This window comes from Dreissena polymorpha, chromosome 4 (assembly GCF_020536995.1).
Source record: "Dreissena polymorpha isolate Duluth1 chromosome 4, UMN_Dpol_1.0, whole genome shotgun sequence".
Lineage (NCBI taxonomy): Eukaryota > Metazoa > Mollusca > Bivalvia > Myida > Dreissenidae > Dreissena > Dreissena polymorpha.
In genome coordinates this window covers 112,517,711-112,538,640 of record NC_068358.1, presented here as the reverse complement: position 1 = coordinate 112,538,640, position 20,930 = coordinate 112,517,711, and the positions used below count along the sequence as shown (strand labels likewise).

General features: G+C 36.2%; 1 protein-coding gene across 3 annotated transcripts in view; it reads left to right on the top strand.

Moving 5' to 3' along the window:
• LOC127876592 (uncharacterized) overlaps window positions 1-20,930 on the top strand; it is a 45,110-nt gene that overhangs the window by 4,627 nt on the left and 19,553 nt on the right. The window contains exons 1-4 of one of the 3 annotated variants that reach the window (XM_052421918.1): window positions 10,994-11,032; window positions 11,679-11,776; window positions 12,300-12,413; window positions 15,135-15,922. In XM_052421918.1, coding sequence (XP_052277878.1) covers window positions 11,017-11,032; window positions 11,679-11,776; window positions 12,300-12,413; window positions 15,135-15,922 — 1,016 coding nt within the window. In that variant the 5' untranslated portion in view covers window positions 10,994-11,016. Of the gene's footprint in view, window positions 1-10,993; window positions 11,033-11,678; window positions 11,777-11,803; window positions 12,414-15,106; window positions 15,923-20,930 lie in introns of those variants that run through there. The other 2 variants (XM_052421919.1, XM_052421920.1) reach the window with 2 other exon arrangements.

Here is a 20,930-nt window from a genome sequence, read left to right as displayed (position 1 = left end):
AAAGACGAATGTTTCGGTTATTGTAGGAAAATATGTACGTCACTATCGGCTCGGGGCGCTAATTTGTCTTTGCTGCATTTTATGAAATTCGGCTTTAATGTATAATTTTTCTTGCCTATTTTGTGTTATTGTAACATATTTTATTCGTATATACCCCCTTTAACGTATCAGCACGCAATGTGGAAAATTCTTACACCGCAAAATATTCTGTTGTACGGCACATGGTTTTATAAAAATGCCCCTTTGCGATTTTGATCGTTTGACGGGATTGTGAGACTGCCAACAGTGCAAGTGACCTCATCATCGACCACTCGTGGCTGCGTGCACTGGCATATCTCGTGAACATGGTTATCGAGTGTTCGGTGATAACATTTGAGCCGCGGTTGTGGGAAAACGGGGCTTAATGCGTGTGCACAAAGTGTCATCCCAGATTAGCATGTACAGTTCGAAGAGGCTATTCAGGGGCAAGACATTCCGTATACACTGGGTTTTCATTTAGACGAGACAACCTTTACACGAAAAATTCCACGAAAGTGTAAAGTGTTGTCTCTGATGATCTGGGACGACACTTTCCGCACATTCATTAAGCCCAGTTTTCCCAGAACGCGGCTCACATTAACAATCGTTAATTGGATTTTAAGATGATACTAGATATTTTTTCTTATAGCAACACACATAATCAAAATTACAATAAACAGACATGACTATCGTTGTTTAATTTGTCAATACATACTAGTAAACAATGAAAATTGGTTTAATTGTTTATCGAGCATTGTATAATAAGCTCCGCATTAAAACTGCAAAATAGGTATTTGATCATAATATTAAGAACACTCTTTGCACTTTTGTATCCCGGAAAAGCGAGAATAAATCAATATCTATAGCTTGGACACGTGATTAAAAAGCGTAAAAACGCGAAATCATCCGTACTTGATTGCGTCATTTAGGTAGAATGTGCTACATATGTATGAAATTTAGCCTGTTACATAATTACAATTTAGCGTCATTGTATGAACATCTCATTGTTGTATTATCCATGTTATAGGACGCTATTTTCACACCCAACAATGCAGGATTACTTTGCTGTTGTTGTTTTTGGCTGTTGTTTTTTCATCTTTGTTTGGATTTAGTCGTGATAAAAAAGTGTATACATACTTATCAAAGTTAAAAGTAAATTGTTCTGTCTGATACTCACTATTATGACATTCAATAAAATAATTTTGGAAAAGATCGTAAATGTAAATGGTTCTGCCTAAAAAGCGCTCTGACCAGGCGGACCGGTCTGGTGAAGTTTTCTGTTGATTTGCTAGATCCAATTAAGTTGTATTTAATTCTTTAAATTGGGCAAAGTATTAGTGTTTGTTACAGACACATTTGACAACTTATGTATACTAGATGTCAAAGGATTTTCCGACTATGTTGAACATACTAGAGGGGCAGAAAGTCGGTGCACGAACATAGCTGGCAATGTACCCTGCTATTTCGCTACAGATCGTTTCTTGGTATAATCATATATATGAATGTAATAATATTTGAGAAATCCCAGAAGATACGTCATGGCTGCCAGTGTATACGTCATGGCTGCAAGTGTATACAATCATGGGCCGACGCTGACCATGACCTTCGACTGGTCACTTATCTTTGGCGGAAACAAAAAGGCCTTTTATTTCCTTATTAAGCGCGTATCAATATTGTTTTAAAAATAACAATAATTATATTGATCCCGATGCCAAACAAAACAGGATCGCATAGTTTAGCCATTCAACAAGATGATGTAAGGTAAACGTTGATCAATGCGTGTATCGTGCAAAGTTCATGACCAAAAATTCAAACACTCGTGTCTGAATAAAGACAATAAGAGCTAACATTACGTGGCTGAATAATCTTATTTTATAGTCTTGCAACATAAGAATTTGACCTTGATAGCGCAAAAACTTGTAAATCGACTGTCCATAAACGGGGTATGCGCGAGGATCGGAAACAAGTATGACTTTATGGCGTTTTAAAATTTAAAGCGATCAGTGATTACACAGAACATGTAAAGAAAATCTGTGTAAGTTATATGTAAAGAAGTAGACCTCACCCGTGCAATATGAAAAGAACCTAAGAAAACCGGGCTTAATGCATGTGCGTTAAGTGACACTTTTCGCTTATACGTTTAAAAGCTACTTCCTTTAAACGACAAATTCCATACCAGCGAAAAGTACATGCCCTCATAAGAATGCACGGACTGCACGGGCTTATTTTCGGACGATACTTGGCGCACATTTATTAAGCTCCGTTTTCACTTAGCGAGGCACATATAAAAGCGTGAACACTTTTTAGCCTGGGCAAAACTTTGCGATAGGTTTGCATCAAGTCTGTGACTGTTTATCGAAAACTTTTTGATTTTAAGAAAATAATATTCAAACCTGCTCATAAAGCGTTCTTTTCACAACAAAATATACCATTTATAATTAATTATAGATCGTTCATGGTCAATATTTGTATATGTTTTAAAACCGTGTTTGTGTGTTGAAAGAAGCACTTAGGATCCTAATACTTTTGTAACAGTCACTTTGGATCGCAATATTGTTGTAACAACCATTTAGGATCGCAATACTGTAGTAACAACGTCTTAGGATCCAAATACTGTTGTAACAACAACTTATGATCTAAATATTGTTGTAACAACCAATTCGGATCTTAGTACGGTTGTAACAACATCTTAGGGTCTCAATACTTGTGTAACAACATCTCAGGAGCTCAAAACTGTTGTAACAACTATAAATACCTCTTTAATGTTGTAACATCCACTTAGGATCTCAATAATGCTGTAACAACCACTAAGGATCTCAATATTGTTGTAACAACATCATAGGAACTCATTACTGTTGTAGCAACCACTCAGATCACAAAACTAATTGTGGACCAGGAGTTTTTCCCAGCACAACTTCTAAATTACCGTAACTTTCTATACTCACTAAAGATGAAATAAAGATGCATTGATCTTCGTTTTTATAGAGCACTTCTCAGATTTAATTTCGGTGTGTGTGTTTTTTCCAACCAAACGCACATGTCACTATCAATCAGGTATACCCCAACAGCACAAGACAACAACACAATGAAATAATTGCCGCGCTCTGGAAAAACTGGGCTTAATTCATGTGCATAGAGTCCTAACTGGCTAGCCCCGGCTGATCAGAGACGACACTTTCCGCCGAAACTTGATATTCAAGAAGAGACTTCCTTTAAACGGAAAGTAGCATAAAAGTAAAAAGTGTCGTCCCTGATAAGCCTGTGGGAGCAGTGGTCTAATTTGAATCGCGCCCTGAACACTGGAATCTCCTTGAGCAAGAAATTTATCCCACATCTGCTCCTCTCCACCCAGGTGTATAAATTTGTATCTGTGAGGGAAATAAGCCAATTGGCCGTGGCTGCATACTACGACAAGTTGTTAAAGGACGACTTATGACCCAGTTATCAGGGACAAAATGTAACGCGCCTTTGAACGCACATCTCGAATATGAAAAAGGGCGCTGTATAAATGTGTAATAAACTGTCATTGACTGGGGCTGGAAATTGTAGCTATGATACGAATACGTCCAAATTTCAATGAGTCAAAATTTTATGTCACAGGTACTGCACATAATGCAGCCTCGACATGAAGGGACCCCACTTATTTACTAAGAAAAACGCAAGCTGCTCCTATATATCCGAAATTTGTTACGCTATATGGGAGGTTTAATACATTAACAGATGTGTAATTAATTTATTATAACACATGTACATCGGCAGCAACCAGAGATTTGCTAGAAGCTGGCCTATGATGGAGACCCTGTCCCGGACAAACTTCAGCCTGGATACTTGTCAAAAACAAAACCACTACAGGTTCGTATTTCCTCCTATCGACAGGATCGGGCAGGGCGCGTGGCGTTTTTCTGATAAGCCCCGATAGCGGGCTCGTATTTGGCACCTCTCTCCCAGATATCTCGTACTGTGGACACCCCACGGTGCTCGCTGTGAGGTAGATGGTCTCCTTTCTGACGAAGAGAAATTGTGTATATGGCCTAGAGGCCTTAGTTTTACGTGAACGACCGAGCGTTGTTACGGAAACAACCGATGCCTAGAGATCGTAGTTTAACGGGAACGACCTATCGCTGTTACTGAAACATCCGAGCGAGCGCGGATTATGACAAGCTTGCCAAAACAGTGTCAGTATTTGAATCGTTTATAAAGGGTATGAGTACTACATATAATATTTTTGTTTTGCATGGCCTTATAACACGTATGATTAATAATAATAAACAATTATACTGTGGTTTTGTCGATTTTAGCAAAGCATTTGATTATGTGGTCAGACCAAACCTGTGGTGTAAGCTTATTCGTATTGGTGTAAGAGGTAAAATGCTAAATGTTATACAAAGTATGTATTATTCAATTAAATCTAAAATTAAAACTCATAACACAGTTGGAAAAGACTTTAACTGCCTTTTTGGTGTAAGACAAGGTGAGTGCCTATTTCCATTACTTTTTTCTCTATTTTTAAACGATTTAGAAGAAACATTCATCTTAAATGGGTACGAAGGGGTCGACCTTTTGATGTTTCAAATATTTATTCTCTTATATGCTGATGACATTGTACTATTTGTGGTTACATCTCAAGCCTTACAATGTGGATTTGAAATTCTTAGCAGCTACTGTCAAAAATGGCAATTAAAAGTTAATGTTAACAAAACGAAAGTAATTGTGTTCCGAAAAGCGGGACCATACAATTTACATATAAAAATAAAAATATTGAAATTGTTAGTAATATATCTTATCTTGGAGTCGTTTTCACGAGTGGTGGATCTTTTAACCAGACGCAAATAACCTTAGCAGGGCAAGCGAAAAAGGCCATTTTTAAAATGAAAAAAAAAAAGAAAAAATACTTATATACCATTACAAATATAACAGTAAGCCATCAATTAGAATTGTTTGATAAACTCGTTAAACCAATTTTGAACTACGGTTGCGAAGTATGGGGCTTTCATAAAGAACAAAATATTGAAAATTTTCATACTCAATTTTGTAAAAATATCTTAGGTGTTAAAAGGGCAACCCAAAATGATTTCGTTTACTGTGAGTTAGGGCAACATTCGCTTATTGTAAGTAGATATTTTAAAATAGTTAAATACTGGTTTTAAATAATAGAAGTATAAGTATATTAAACTTATATACAACATAATGAAACATGACTTTGAATTAACACCGTCTAAAAAAATTGGGTTAGTTCGTTGCATCAACTGTTGTCAAGTTTAGGGTTTTTAGAAGTATGGATACACCAAGGGGTAGGACAAACAGAAGTTTTCTTGTCATTTTTCAAACAAAGAATTAAGGATTGTTTTTATCAAAATATGAATTCACGATTAACGGAATCTTGTCGAGCCTTGTTTTACAGGCATCTTAACATAAACAATGATTTAAAAATGTACCTTACAAGCATCTCAAATGAAAACCATCGCATTGCTCTTTCTAAACTCAGAGTATCATCTCATCGTTTAATAATTGATTCTGGCCGCTGGCATAAACCCATTGCTACTCCTTATAACGAAAGAAAATGTACACATTGTCAAAATATTGATGACGAATATCATTTTATTTTAGAATGTTCTTTATAAAATGACTTAAGAAAGAAATATATCGATAAAAAGTATTGGTTACGACCTAACATGCAAAAATGTATTGCACTTATAAATTCACAAAATGCACTAACGTTAAGAAAACTAGCTTCTTTTACATTTCTTGGTTTTAAAGTTAAGAATGAACACCAAAATCCTTTATATAAGTAATGCCATTCATTAAATTAAATCTCCTATACATGTATAGCATGACATATTTCATTACGAATTGTTTAACTTAACATTAAACTAAAGCTCCTATACATGTATAGCTTGACATATTTCATTACGAATTGTTTAACTCAACATTAAATTAAAGCTTCCATACATGTATAGCTTGACATATTTCATTACGAATTGTTAACTTAAGTTGCTTATCATGTTTACCGGTAATTAAAATATTCATATGAAAAGTAACTTATCTATGTTTTGCTGGTGTTCATAATACTGTTCTTTCTTACGTTTTCATGTATCCAATGTACAAAGAAAATTATGATGCGTTAATATACTCATACTAAGTGATCGGCAATTATATCTTGATCTCCTCTATTAAAGGCTCCTCCGTTTATGTACTTTTTATGTATGTTTTGTTAACTTGTGATCGGCAATTATTTCTTGATCGCCTCTTTTAAGCTCATTTCAGAAATTATTGGATTATTATTATTTTGTAATGTATTTTTCGATTATAATTATTTATCACTCATAATGGGCTTCTCCGCTTGTTTTCATGATTATTGTGTCGTCCATGTACGTTTTATGTATGTTTAGTTTACTTGTGAGTGTGGTCATGTGTGTATGGGAGTGGGTGTATTCGTGTGCGCGTGTGTGATTGTGGATATATGCGTATGGGCGTGCGTGTGTATTATTATCTTTATTATTATTTTTTTTTTTTTGCATTTTGCATTTTGCTTTGCCTACGTTGTTGTTAATTTTATTGTGAATTTATGCTGTCCTTATGTGCCTACTATGGCGTATTGGATAGAAATAAACACCTATATATATCGTACATCAATGCCAAATTGAATGATATTAGTTTCGAAAATTTTGAAAAACATACATATTTCGAACATACTAGTATTGAGATGTCTTCGTTTTAATGTAAAGTTAACGTGTTCGTTTATTATAGTGCCACTCTTCTCGATAAAGGGCCAGCCAGATTCGACTTATGAGAAACGTTTACTTATGTACATATATTTTACTATAAGCAAACACGCAAATCTGTTGTGTTTAGAAGCTAATAATAGATAAGCGCATCGCTCCTGAAAAACTGGGCTAATTCCTTATCTTTATATACGGCGTTAGACAAGAATGCAATCGGTACCCTTCTGCATGCGTCTGATGAGTAAATAACCGAACACGTCATAACGTGTCCCGTCTGGGGCTCAAACCTTCGACCTTCCGCTCTGTAAGCGAACACTTAAATCTGTTTTGTTTAGAAGCTAATAATAGATATGAGCCTCGCTCTAGGAAAACTGGGCTTAATGCATGAGCGTAAATTGTCGTTACAGATTTGCTTGTGCAGTCCGCACAGGCTTATAAGGAATGGCACCTGCCGCCTTAACTGGAATTTCGCCAAGAAGAGAACTCGCTTTAACGCAATATTTCAGAGTGGACAGACTGCACAGGCTAATCAGGGGCGACACTTTACGCACATCCATTAAGCCCCGTTTTTCCAAGGCAAGGTTGACTTTTCTGTATTGCACATAGATAATAATCTAAAAACATAACAAAGTGACGCATTTTTAAAGGAAAGTACACATAAAATTAAAGGAGTCGTTTACATCTCTCCAAGAAACAGTTTTTTAATAAGCTCACTGAAACGCAAATAACGAACCGTTTTGACCATTATTAGAAGTAATCCACGTTTATCGTCATTTTACCGCATATTTTGATATTAAATTGCTGATATTGATTAGAGAGAAATATAGAGAATACTATGTTAGTGTGACTGTGTACTTAAATTTATCCCACGAGTGAAGAAAGGTTTACATGGCGAGGCTTGCCGAGCCTTGTAAGCCTTTCTGACACGAGTAGGATAAATTTAAGTACACAATCACACTAACATAGTATTCTATTTATCCTACAATATTGTTTTATTTAATTTATTCCTAAAATAAAAGCAAAAACACATGAAATTAACTGAATCTTAAATTGCGTAGTAATATTTATTGTGATCTTTCTTGTTTACCGAAATCGAAATAGTCCTTAAGAATTCCACGCAAAAGAAAAGTAACGAGAAAAAATATCGCTATACGCCTCGATTCAAATTTAATCAGCGTTCCAAATGTAACACACTCAAGTAGAACACAGACGGTTGTGTTCAAACTACAATTCTTGTTTCACCACTGTAAAAAAACAAAAAACAAACATGGCTCCCGCCATTTTGAAATTTACAAAATGTGTAGACACATACCGTGGCTACGTGAAGCATGATTCAGCATTTATTCCCGCCGATATTGTTAATTTTAGTCTTTAAACAACTCTTCTTTTTACACACTTTATATTTATTTACATAAAATTATTGTTCTACTCACCGAAGTTGTATAATAACCACGTCCATGTTTATTGGCGTAATTTTTAATTTGCTTCCATGACGAGTTAAAATTCTAGACAAATTTCTTCATTGCCATCCATCTTTTCTATTTGAAAGCACTGGATGTAAGCAGGCAATTCTTTGTGGATAGACATTCTTTGATCGACTGACAAAGGAACGACTAAACCATCAAAGAAATTACCATTTTAATTCGACATCGATTTCCTTCGAAAAGTTAAAGAACAATTCACTGACACCTTTCTTAAATTTAATCCATCAATTGTTCAACAAAATATCGCGTTATTCGAGTACAAATGCAGTCTCACCAGTTTCATTCCAGTTTTATATCCTAACACTGTGTTTTTCACATTCATAATATTATAGTAATCCATTGTAAACACACACACACTCGTAAACTCGTTAAACGACTGCGTACCCAATGACCTAAATGACGCAATCAGGGGTGAAAGGCCAAAAAAACTAGTCCCTACGTAATGTTCTAAAAATAAGTGTGGATGAAACCTGATCTAAAAAACACGGCGGAGAAAACCTTATCTTTTCTTTATTAGTCGTATTTGTTATATAAAATCATTTAGCTGTAGGATAACAATTGCTTTAAATTATAAACAATATATTATTTGTTCCAATACATTTTCTGTAGATTTTTTTTTCTGAATATTGTGTCGGTTTGATTTGCTTTTCAATACAAGGGAGGATACTACTCTATCCAACAACAGACTTGATATTTGACTCCATGCAGAAGTTACCTCCCCAACTCTTTACAGATTACATTCACAAGTTAACTCCAGTTTGCTCGCGCGTAGCCGTTGGATTCATAAGTCTGCTAGTTGTTCAGACTGTTTTCGGTTGTTTACATAATATTGTATAAATTATATGTTTATGTTTTGATATTTCGTTTGTATTTGGATGTTGCCGGTGTATGTTCAAATTATTTTCTGTCTGGTGATTATTTTGTTGTTTGTTTCAGACTGTTCTCTATTTATTATAAGACTGTTGTGTGTTTATGTTAAGATTGTTTTGCTTTTTTTTTAGACTATCGTCTATTAAATATATAGACTGTTGTTTATTTATGCCCAGATTGTTGTCTATTGAATGTTCAGAATGTTAAAACTGGTGTATATTTATATATATTACACCTCAGAGATATTGGTCCTTCTATATCTATATGACTGGTTTCAGTCTGTAAAATGCGATAGAGAAACCTAAGAGTATATGGACCGGTCACTATTTTTTGTATATGGACCGTTCGGGGTTACACACCACTAAATGTGCACTGTGTTGAAGCGTTTTATTGAACAGCATTGGCACTATATTTTAACAACAGTAAAAAAACAACAACTTAATTTAGAATAAACTACATGCTAACCTAAATGCCAACCTTAATCCATTGTATATAACAATAAAGTCGAAACGATATTCACTTCAATTTTCTATTATTCCATCCCTTTATCGAAACTTATTTTAAATCACACTATTTTATTGTATTTCTATCGAAGTTTACATTATGTATGATAAACACACAGTCCGAAATATGTTTTGCATTCGTTCGATGCCTTAAACAAATAACTAACTGTTCAAAAAACCACGTCCGACATTTCCTTAACATCCAGAGAATTTAGCTCCAGCTGGAATGTTTCGTCAGAGAAACTACGTCACACGATATACGTCATCGATTGCGCATTCAGTTGCACGAAAATTAAAAGTACGGAAAGCCGGTACAGCATTGTAAAAGGATAAAGGGACACTCTTCGGTGTAATATAAGAAATAGTAAACTCCACTTCGGTCCCAATGGCATTATAGTGACCAGCCAGGCAGCCAAAAACTGTATATGGACCTCAGCCTACGGCTTCGGTCCATATACGGTTTGTGGCTGCCTGGCTGGTCACTATAATGCCATAGGGACCTCAGTGGGGTTTACTATTTCTTAATTAAACCGTTGTATGTTTTTGTTCTTACATTAAAATTGATGTTCAAAGCCAATATCAAAATTTAAATTAACTAAGATCATTCATGTTTAAAAACCCATGTCTTGTATTCCATTAAAGAATATCGGACATTAAAGTATGGAGTAGATTGTAAAACTATGTATCTTGAAACACCCTGCTTTTAATAGAAGAAAGCTGGAAAAGCCGTGATTTTGCATCGAGTGTTTAAAAAATGTTGGGTAGACATAACCTTCCCTCAACAACCTCAGCCGCGGCCCCTTTCAATATGTTTAGTTATTATTTTTATAGGACACCATTAAACGTGTGCAGTAATTTTGATATAAATCATTTAATAGATAATCATACAGACTAATAAACACCAACATTTTATTATATAATGATTATATTCATAATGATTGGCATTTACAAAACATATACAGCAAATTGTGCTGAACGTTAACGTTATTTTTTCCCCAAATAAAATATAGAATTCACATGTTTCGAACTGAAATCCAACATCCATGTGATAAAATTTTCTAAATAAAGAAGATTAATAACAAACGCTATATAAAAACATATTTCATAATGTCCAACATATGTGGGTGGCCGAACCAATTAGAATTGACGAAACTATTGGAAAGAATTGAAAGATACATGTACATTAAAATTTGATTTTTTATATTTTCATAAACAATATAAATAGTAACACGTATTTAGGCCGAGCTACGCCTCTGCTTAAAACTAAAACCATACCGAATCGATCTTTAATGTATAGCTGTGCACTATGGTTACAATGTAAATTCATGACGTTTGAATTATGTCAATGGAAATACCCGTAACAATCTATAATACATTACTTTCGATTTCGCTGTAGTATACATATATTGTCAAGTTACAATGAAGTCAATGGAAGGTAATCGTTTTAATTATAATAAATATATTATTATTATTATTATTATTATCATCTAATATTCTTAAGATACGTGAAAACAAATACAATCAGGCAGTATAACGTAGACGACATGTTGTAAAGTGGTAAATTTGTTTATTATGAAATGAATTGTGTTATCCTTTACACTACAGTACTGTTAATCTCACCATTTGTAATGCTTCTATATGTAAACTGAGTATATTGTTTCCTTGATGTATATTAGTAACCTTTAAATCGTGTGGAAAATATTTTCGTGAAAATTAAGTTCAACAATAGTATCGATGACAACATCAACAGAGGTGTTGGCTTATTTTTAAATAGTAACTGGGAATTTAATTTCAACCGGGTCGAATTGAATAGTGGTGAAAGTGAATAACGTCTTTTCAAAATATCATCAAGTGAACAAAAGAGCTGAGCTATCTTATTATTTTGAGTTGGCAGTAGACATTAATATAAAAGAATACGCGTCTACATTCTGCAGGTAGCTTATGTAAAGCAAATATTTGTGCAGCTTGATAATTAGAAATAAAAATATGAGCTTAACATTATTTCTTCTCATTTCAATGGCAGCGGTGCTTATTTTCAAATTTGTGAACAAACAATGTAAAAAGTTCATTCCTGATTCCAGCTGGAAAAATGGAAAACGATCCAGATACGATAAACTGGGCGGTCGGTTGTCTGACGCGAAGGCCGGGATTACCTCGGGCAACAGGAACAAAAAACAAGGTTGTATTTTGCGATGGATACATACACACATGATTTTCGTTCTAGCAAGACAGACGGCTATTATTCATTCTTTAAAAGAAGTAAATTATCGGGTATTTTTTTCTGCAACATTCTATGAAGGAATCCGGTATATGTTGACCAGTAGATACCGAAGGCAGTATACCGGTGCTTTATATGTGAAGTAAATACATTAATTTCTAATTATGTAGCCCATTGAAACTTTGCTTGCAAAATACAATTAAAATTGATCACCAACAAATATCCTTGTTTGGTTAACGTGTTCTTTTTTACTTTTCGCATCGAACATGATTTCCATGTATTTAGACAATAAAATAATCATTTGGAACTGTTATGTATAATGACGCCACTGAAACGAACAGGCTGTATTGGCGGACATTACATTACATAATATTACTTGATTTGACTGGTTAGCGTAGGTTGCAAAACATTATCACTTGTATAGTATACTGATATGTTTATTCATACTTCATTACTTTTACATATATAAATATGTTTCTTCGAGGTACGTGTTCCCAGTTCGAAACTCAATCTTCGTGCTTGGAGAGTTTGCATAAATGTGGATCCACCGAGGCGGTCAAACAACAGACGGGGTCAACATCTTGTGACAAACTTGCTGGTAAAACGCGATGGTTTTGATTTTCATTAAGAAATGAATTATAGATCTCAATTATAAAGCGTTTAAAATGCACCCATTGGAGCGAGAAGAACGTTTGCATTTGATATTTATAACAAAGGTGTGTTCCTATACTTAGACTTGAGTCGTCGTATTTATTTTTAGGAAGACGTCCTCGTGCCTTTATCAGTTTTTGTTTTCAAAAAATAAAGGTCACAATAGATAATGATTTTGAAGACACGGACGGGCAAACATACACACATATAAGTTGTGAATTAAATCATATACGCTTTCTTGAGTGTAATTTTTGCGATTAAGACAACTTCTATAAAAGTATATAAATGTTGTGTTCTAAATGACGCGAAATATGCTGAAAGTGCTTTTTTAGTGTGAACAATTTTACTGCGTTGAGTACAAATTATTGGCACTTTTGAAGTTTGTCATGAAATTCCTTATATTGATAGATTAAACGAAATACGTTAAAGATCTCACGATAACCAAACAGCAAACACATTTAACCTAAAGAACGCTTTTCACTGAAATGGGTACCTTCAGCATGATTCGAACAATTCTCGTCCAAATTCCGAGTCCTTTTACTTGTCCATCCCGACCGTCTAACTGCTACATGATTATTTAGTTTGTATAAGTGATCCTAATGAAGCCAAACAAAAATCAAAGCGCTGTAGACGCTGAAGGCTTGGGACTGGATTTAGTGTGACGTTAAATGCATTTAGGATGTTCACAATGATGGATGCATTTAGGATGATACAAAAGAAAATCCACTTAAGCCCAAGCCTCACTATTGCCGGTAGAGCCCCGGTCCATCCCGGTTTACTAACGCCGGTCGACCGGCGAGGACCGGGATTATTCGTAGAAATGTTTTAACGCAGTCACACTATGTCCCGGTGCCCTGGTTGAAGCCGGTCAACAGCCCTGCAGAGCTCCGATAAACCCGGACTGGCTACGGTTAATCCCGGTGAAGCCCCGGCAGAGCCCCGGTTGTCGCCGGTAGTGCCCCGTTTGAGCCCCGGTGAAAGTCGGCAGCGTCCCAGCATAACCCCAGTTGTCGCCGGTAGTGCCCCGGTTGAGCCCCGGTGAAAGCCGGCAGCGTCCCGGCAGAACCCCTGTATACAGTTACACCGCCGGCACTCACCGTGGCTATACCGGCATCACACCCCGACAGAGTTACGGCAACGCCCCGGTTTTACCCCGGTCGTCGCCGGTAATGCCTTGTCGGAGCCCCGGTGAATGCCGGTGGCGTCCCGGCAGAGCGCCGGTTAACTCATGTACCGTAGCTATACCGGGACTCTAACGGCATTCACCGGGGCTCCATCGGGGCGTTGCCGTAGGTCTGCCGGGGTCGGTTTGGGCCCCGGTGGAGCTTCTGTGCCGTCCCGGTTGTTCCCGGTGCCGTCATGGTTGTTCCCGGTGCCGCGCCGGTCGTTGCCGGTCCTTCCCGGTGAAACCCGGCTCATCCCGGATGTATTAAGCATTTTAATACTTTCCCGGTGTAGCCTCGGTTTTCCCGGTTCATCCCGGTCGTCCCCGGTGGAGCCCCGGTTAATCCCGGTAGAGCCTCGGTTCATCCCGGTAGATCCCGGATCACGCATCGGGGCTCCGCCGGCATCATAGTGAGACTGGGCCTTTACCCTGATAAAAAACGGTGTGCATATTGTGTACGTTGTCTCACGTAGAACTTTTCGCGCTCGATTTGCGCGCTCGATCTGCGCAGTGAAATATCATATCCGGTAACTTCGTATATTTCCGAGAATGATCATGAATATTTGTTGTTCTTTATTTTTCATTTTCTTTTTTCTTGAATGTCTCGTTAACGCAAAATAAAAAATAACAATATCTTAAAATATGTTTATAAATACCAAATATAATGTCTTCAAAAAATGTATCAGATTTTTTTTCTTACTGTAACCGTAGACACTCGTATCTTTTCGGCCTAGATTGTCAAGTGAGGAACTTATTTTTGCATGAATATGCAAACAATAAAAAATATGTCGTAGCCAATGCTTAGCAATTTCGCTTCAATAATATTGTTTTACAACTTTTATGACACGGTATGTTATATAGTGATGTGCTGTATTTACAAGGCCGTTTATTGAGATTTGCGAAGAACTTCTTTTATTGCGCATGAATTAAGGGTAAATCGGAGTTTTGGGAATTTGGGTTTTGGCAGCCAGCCAATTCTGAATGTCTCAGACATTTGTATCATTGCTACGCCCCAAGCCAAAAACACAGCCGAAACTAACCAAATTGTTCTATCGTTTTGTATTTGTAAAGTTTTATAATTGTAATGATTTTAAATGATGCTTAGCCGTTAACAAACATGTATTTTACGTATATGTCTATTATGTAGTATTATTTTGTTCTATGTAATCTGTTCTTACTTCTTTTTAATATGTTACAGAAAGTTGAAACATAGCCAATTCATCAAATCGTTCAAAAAGTCCTTCAATCGTTTTAAGACATACATAAGTTTGCATTTCGTTGAATTCATTTCAATCTCTGCGGCATTAGTAAAAATAACGTTTAACGACCATGATTAATTTGTTTCAAAATATTTATAAAAAACAACGTAAATGACAATATATCACTGCGTGTATAATTGTTTAAATAATAACAACTGAATTATGTTTACGTATTTTTATAATGTTGTTGATGATTTCATAATAATAACCTTCCAGAATGCTGATGGTATAGTTTTACATCCAGATTCCAGACCATTTCCTAGCATTGTCTATCCGGTTATCAGATTTGCTTGATGAGATTGGAGCCGGAAAATGCACTGTAATGGAGGGGAGAGACACATATTTGCGAAGAGAGCGTAAGCTGACGATAGCAGGGCAACTTATGGGAACCAATTTTGAATATTTTCATTTCGGGAGCCAATCTGAAGGCACCACCACTCCCGGTCTCAATTCTGATATTGATTTGCTATGTAGTGACAAACGTGTGAACATCATGACAGACTGGAGGGACTGGGAGGCTGGGATGGAGAACTTTCTGATGCTTCGTGACGACATCACTCCACCTCAACAGTACTTGCTTCAGGTCATATATCCATACACACCGGAACCGGTGACCAGTATTTCTGATGACAGGTTTGTGAGGAAAGATTCCGGACAAATACTGTTAAGCTCAGAAAGAGGGAAACAGAATATAGAGCAGAAAGTATCACGTCTAGGAGAGGTAACCAGAAATGGACCTTCTGTGAGTTATATTCCCAACTGGGATATTGTAAGGACCTTTCCTGTCTGCAAACCTATTCCTGAAATACACCACTGGATAGACAGGTGTAGAGGTAGACATTGGCCGCCTGCCAAATTACTGGAGGCTGCAAGACGATCTCCGTCTTTCCTGGTACCTGCAGGACATCCAGACAGTGATTACAAGCGCGAAGAATGGCGCCTTTCTCCGAACCTTATTGAACGCATGTTGATGTTTAGTTTCAATATGACACAAATTAAATGTTACATTAGTCTAAAAATAATTAAAACAGCCTTACTTAATAAAATAGTAAGGGATTGTATCACAAGTTTTCATTGTAAAACTTTGATGTTCTACACAATAGAGCGAACACACCCTTCTCTGTGGAAGGAACATAACCTTGTCTTTCAACTTTTACTATGTTTACAAGTATTAAGAAAATGGCTGCGATTGGGATGCTTACCTCATTATATCATAGAAGGAGTGAACTTGTTCGATGGGAAACTGTCTATGGTGCAACAGAGACGTCTTTTACAGTACGTGAACTACTTGATAAAGAATGACTTGCAAGATTTATTTCATATTGATATAGATGAATTTGGATGTCGGTTACGAGCATGTGGAATACTGCGAATCGGACAAGCAGGAGCAAGAGAATTGGACCCTGTGAGGTTACGTTACGGCATCAGTTGTTTGCTTAAGTACGAGTACTTTGAAAGTTGTAATACAGAATTAACAGAGATAGTATATGGAATACAGAGTTCGAATACAAACTTCCAGCAAGGTATTCATAAATTACGAGCTGTTGTTGGAAACTCAACGAATGGCAAATTGACAACCGTTGCTTACGACTTAATATATCACCTGTTTGCATTACACACTTCAGTGCAGTCATCAACGAGTTCGCGACTACCGAATCCTGCTTTTATCGAAATAATACGCCGCTTCCGATATTCTTTAAAAACGGATGTCGTTTCTAGCCGCTTAAAGTTGGCGTCTGTGCTATACTGCTTTGGACATCTTCACGCGGCAATTAGAGTGTTAGAGGACGTGGAAAAGAAAGATCACATCAAGGTCAAGGCTGTGTGTGGAATTAGAGATAGAGAAGGAGACAGAGATCTCCAGGTATTTGCTAACATGATGTCAGATAGCTGTGACAACGTTCACAGTGAACCATCATTCGCATCCTGTGTCAGGTTTATTAGACAAGAAGCGCACTGCGCGCCATACATATTTTGGTTTGAAATGAATCGTAGTATGACTGAGGAGGAAGTAGCACAGAGAACTACCTCTAAAAAGATATGGATGGACACCGCTGAGGTAGATGCTCGTCCTTTCCTTTACTATCTACAGTATCTCACATATGGAGGGCTGGGTGAACGCAACAAACAGCTTCATGCATGTGAAATACTGAAGTCTTATATATTTAATTCAAGGAATGATATCAAAGCGCATCACTTGGAGACAGCGCTCAATTTGATTGGTCACTGCTGCGAAATGGAAGGCGACTATCAAATGGCGTTATATATCTACGAGATATCGTTGCTTTTTGAGAATACGAACAATGCTGCTAATTGGCACATACAGCGTTTGCAGCGCATAATAGGTAACTTAGAATGAATTCTAAAACATTGAAATATGCAAAATGAAAGCCTGACATATGTGTTAAGATGCACACTGTTTTATCAGTTATTTCTTTCAGTATAATTTTTTAAGTATATGTAAAATTAGGCAGCTCATTTAACATGCAAATATGAAGTACATGATTATTGTAAAGTATTTAAAGTAAAGTATTACAATTATACACTATACACGTTATAATGTTAAGTTTGAATTACAATATGAATTTAATATTTGTTGATGTTGATAAAGACAATTTTAAGTAAGTGAATAATAAGTGTATTTAGAAAGAAAACCTGAACCAAATCCGCTGTGTTATCGTTGTTCTAATATAAATGTAACAAGCACATGACACTCCAGTCACTCCGTCATTTTCTCAACATTGTCGGTCTTACTTTGAAAGAAAATATTTGAGTTTGTGAAAAAAAAACGCTTAACATTAAGCATCAAGAATGACTTCAGTAATGCATATAAACACATAAACATCATTGTTACACGAGTGAGAGCTATTTCTCGACACATGATACTCATTGTTACAGCATATGTCCATTCACAACTAATTTGTGAATTATCTCTAGCAGGCCCGTAGCCAGAGTTTTGAAAAAGGGATGCTATTTTTCCTATCAACGATTGTTATTGAGCAACGAAGTGGCGAAGCGGTAGGTGGGGGAGGGGGTATACCCTTCTGTAATCGAGGGGTTTGGAGGTTCTCCCCCTAGAAAATTTTGAAAAAGAAAAGTAAAATCGTGCATTCTGGTGGCTATTTATCTGGATTCAGAGAATGAAGTTATAGAGCATTTTTATATGAAAATTCACTTTAATTGACTACACTCAGTGACTTATCGAAATGAATTTGATATAACATACATGTATTTCCCACTGCCGTTTTTCAATAACCACCTTTGATCAGTCACGGAAATACATTATTTTATAGCCGAAGCTAGTATGCGCGCACACACTTTGTTTACATTTGCAACAACACGTTGATAGAATATAAATTCAACAAAAAGAAAGGTATACAATATCATTATTTATTTGAATCTGAATAAAATTGGTGTATTTTACCATTCCGAAATTATACCATTCCTAAATCAAGCAGATTAAAGTAAATATTTGACTTTTCAAAACAACTGTTTGTCTGCTACTATGAATAATACCCGAGGCATAGCAATGTTCTAAACTTGCTAGAGCTCATACTAATAGTGTTTTGTACAACAAACACCGATTATCAAAACAGGTAATTTTCTGATCTGCATTAATACTAAACAGAAATTAAAATGTTATAATTGGGTACTTGAATTTTGTTAAACTATTTTTAACAAATTATGTATCTTGTTCTAAACAAATTTCAGAATATAACAGTTAAGGCTTCATAAAGACCCTATAACCACAAACTATTGGTCCTATCGTCTGAAAGTCCTTATAAATGTATACCAGGACGTTGAAGAAAAAAGATGGACTTGTTTGCCTTTATGTTCAAGATCCATCACAGTTAATGAACATTAAACGTTAACGTCCACCTGATCATATATGTTATAACGTTTTAAATTCATTATAAAAACCGTTTAAGGGTATGGCAATGTGTCTCTTTTCCACCATTTTCTAGTTGAAGCTTTCTGGTGATAAAGGATCGCTGCGCGCCCTCGTCAGGCATATTTCCTAGTGTCAAGTTTGACATAATTAAAACAGTGTGAGCAGTTCTGTATGTGGAGCAGAACAGATGTCATTAGGTGTTGGTAAACTACATAAACGGTACACTGCTTTGTATAAATGATTTGTTATCTTGCCATACAACATCAAACACATTATCCTGTCTTGAGCAAAGCTGTTATTTTTGTCTGGAAATCCTTTAGGGATCCGAAAATGGTTGTACGTGGATATAACAAAAAGACAACGCAGTCTGTCGAAAATGCTACATGTACAATGTGTAATTGTTATAAATCGTGGTATAATGCAAAATTATTAACCAGTGACTCATAAGTCTTCAGCAATAGTCGAGTTGTCTTTTGATTTTCGTCATTTTCGGAAGCTGGCATAACATTCCGTTCATTATAATATAAAATGTACTCTCTTTCCCGTCGGTAGCATGTTGTAACGCTTAAATAAGAAGACTCACTGAATTTCGGGAAAAGATAAATAATCGTTTTTGCATCGAATAAAGTCGGGTGCATCTTAAAGTATTAATATGTTTTACTCGTCATAAAAAATTGGGTGCGAACGCACCCAACGCAACCCCCCCCCCCCCGGCTACGGGTATGTCTAGGCATTCGCCTGGACGTACTGTTTTATTGACGCAAACGCGAGCATGCTTCCGCCAAACATTTTTACACATTTCAATTATTTCGCATATGACGTAATATCGTACATCCTGTCAGTATGTGCATCATTTCTACATGTTTAGCTCGACTATTCACCCAACAGTCCGAGCATTACTACTCACAGAATCTTGGGGGCCGTCAATAAAGTATGTCACGCTTTTTTACCATTTTTACACCCCCCCTCCCCCATGTCACAATCTGTCACAAAATCTTACTCCCCGCCCTACTAAAGAAGATCACAAACTCACACTTTCGAAAATATTTGTTTAATTAATACCTATTTCAAATTTAATCTGAAACACAATTCCATATTAAACCGTATTAAAATTTATGTTAAAAGAACTTCCACATTATTAAAATGACATTAATACTAGAATATTTTATTGTCAACAGTTGTCACAGTTGTTCATTGAATAACATGTTTAATTAAAAAATGTTCACTGTGGACATCATCCATTTATGGTGAAGTGAAGTTTTCATCCATAGAACACGACTGGCATCAATGAATATTTATCCATGTGTTAACCTCTAATAAAAACGAAATTATAATTTAGATTTTCTTTCAAACCTTTACAAACTAAAACATGGAACTATTATTTCGTCTTTTACTTATGAAATCTGCGTGGAGGTTGTGCCTTTTTAATAAGCTGGCCCAACCAAGGTGCCTATTAAAAATTCCGACAGCACATTCAGGAGATACGCATTAAGTCTTATTTTGACAAAAAAACTAATTGAAATATTTCACTTAATTTTTTTTTTTAGATTCTACTAAGATATAATAAATAAATAAGAAATATTTTTTGTTTTAAATGATGTCTGACATCAACCACGGCCTGACGTCCCCCTCTTCCATGTCACAAACTGTCACACTTTCTTCAACCCCCTCCTTACCACCTGGAGCGTGACATACTTTATGGACGGCCCCTTAACGTCTTCGTTATTCTCTGCATTAGGTAATTGTGCACTTTTTATGTGTGAGCGTTAGCTCGCAAATAATGCAGACGCAATTTTGCATATCAGTATTAGCTTAGCTACGGCAGGAACCGTAACCCGTGAATGCCTGTGTGGATAATGCAGTAAATTAAGCAGACGAATGCTTAAAGCGTCTGCTATTACCACTGCAACTGCCTTTTCTCACCGGTACAGTACATAGCGTGTATATAACAGCTTGTAAGACAGCATTGGCCAGTCTAGATTTTATCATTGAAATCTGTACATATTGGCAGCTTTCAGGAAAAACGGGACTTAATGCATGTCAAATAAGATCAGCCTGTGCACACTGATTAGCTGTATCAATGACTTAAAAAAACACATCTCAGCCTGTGTTTTCAGACACACTTTTATAAATTTGAATGGGATGTGG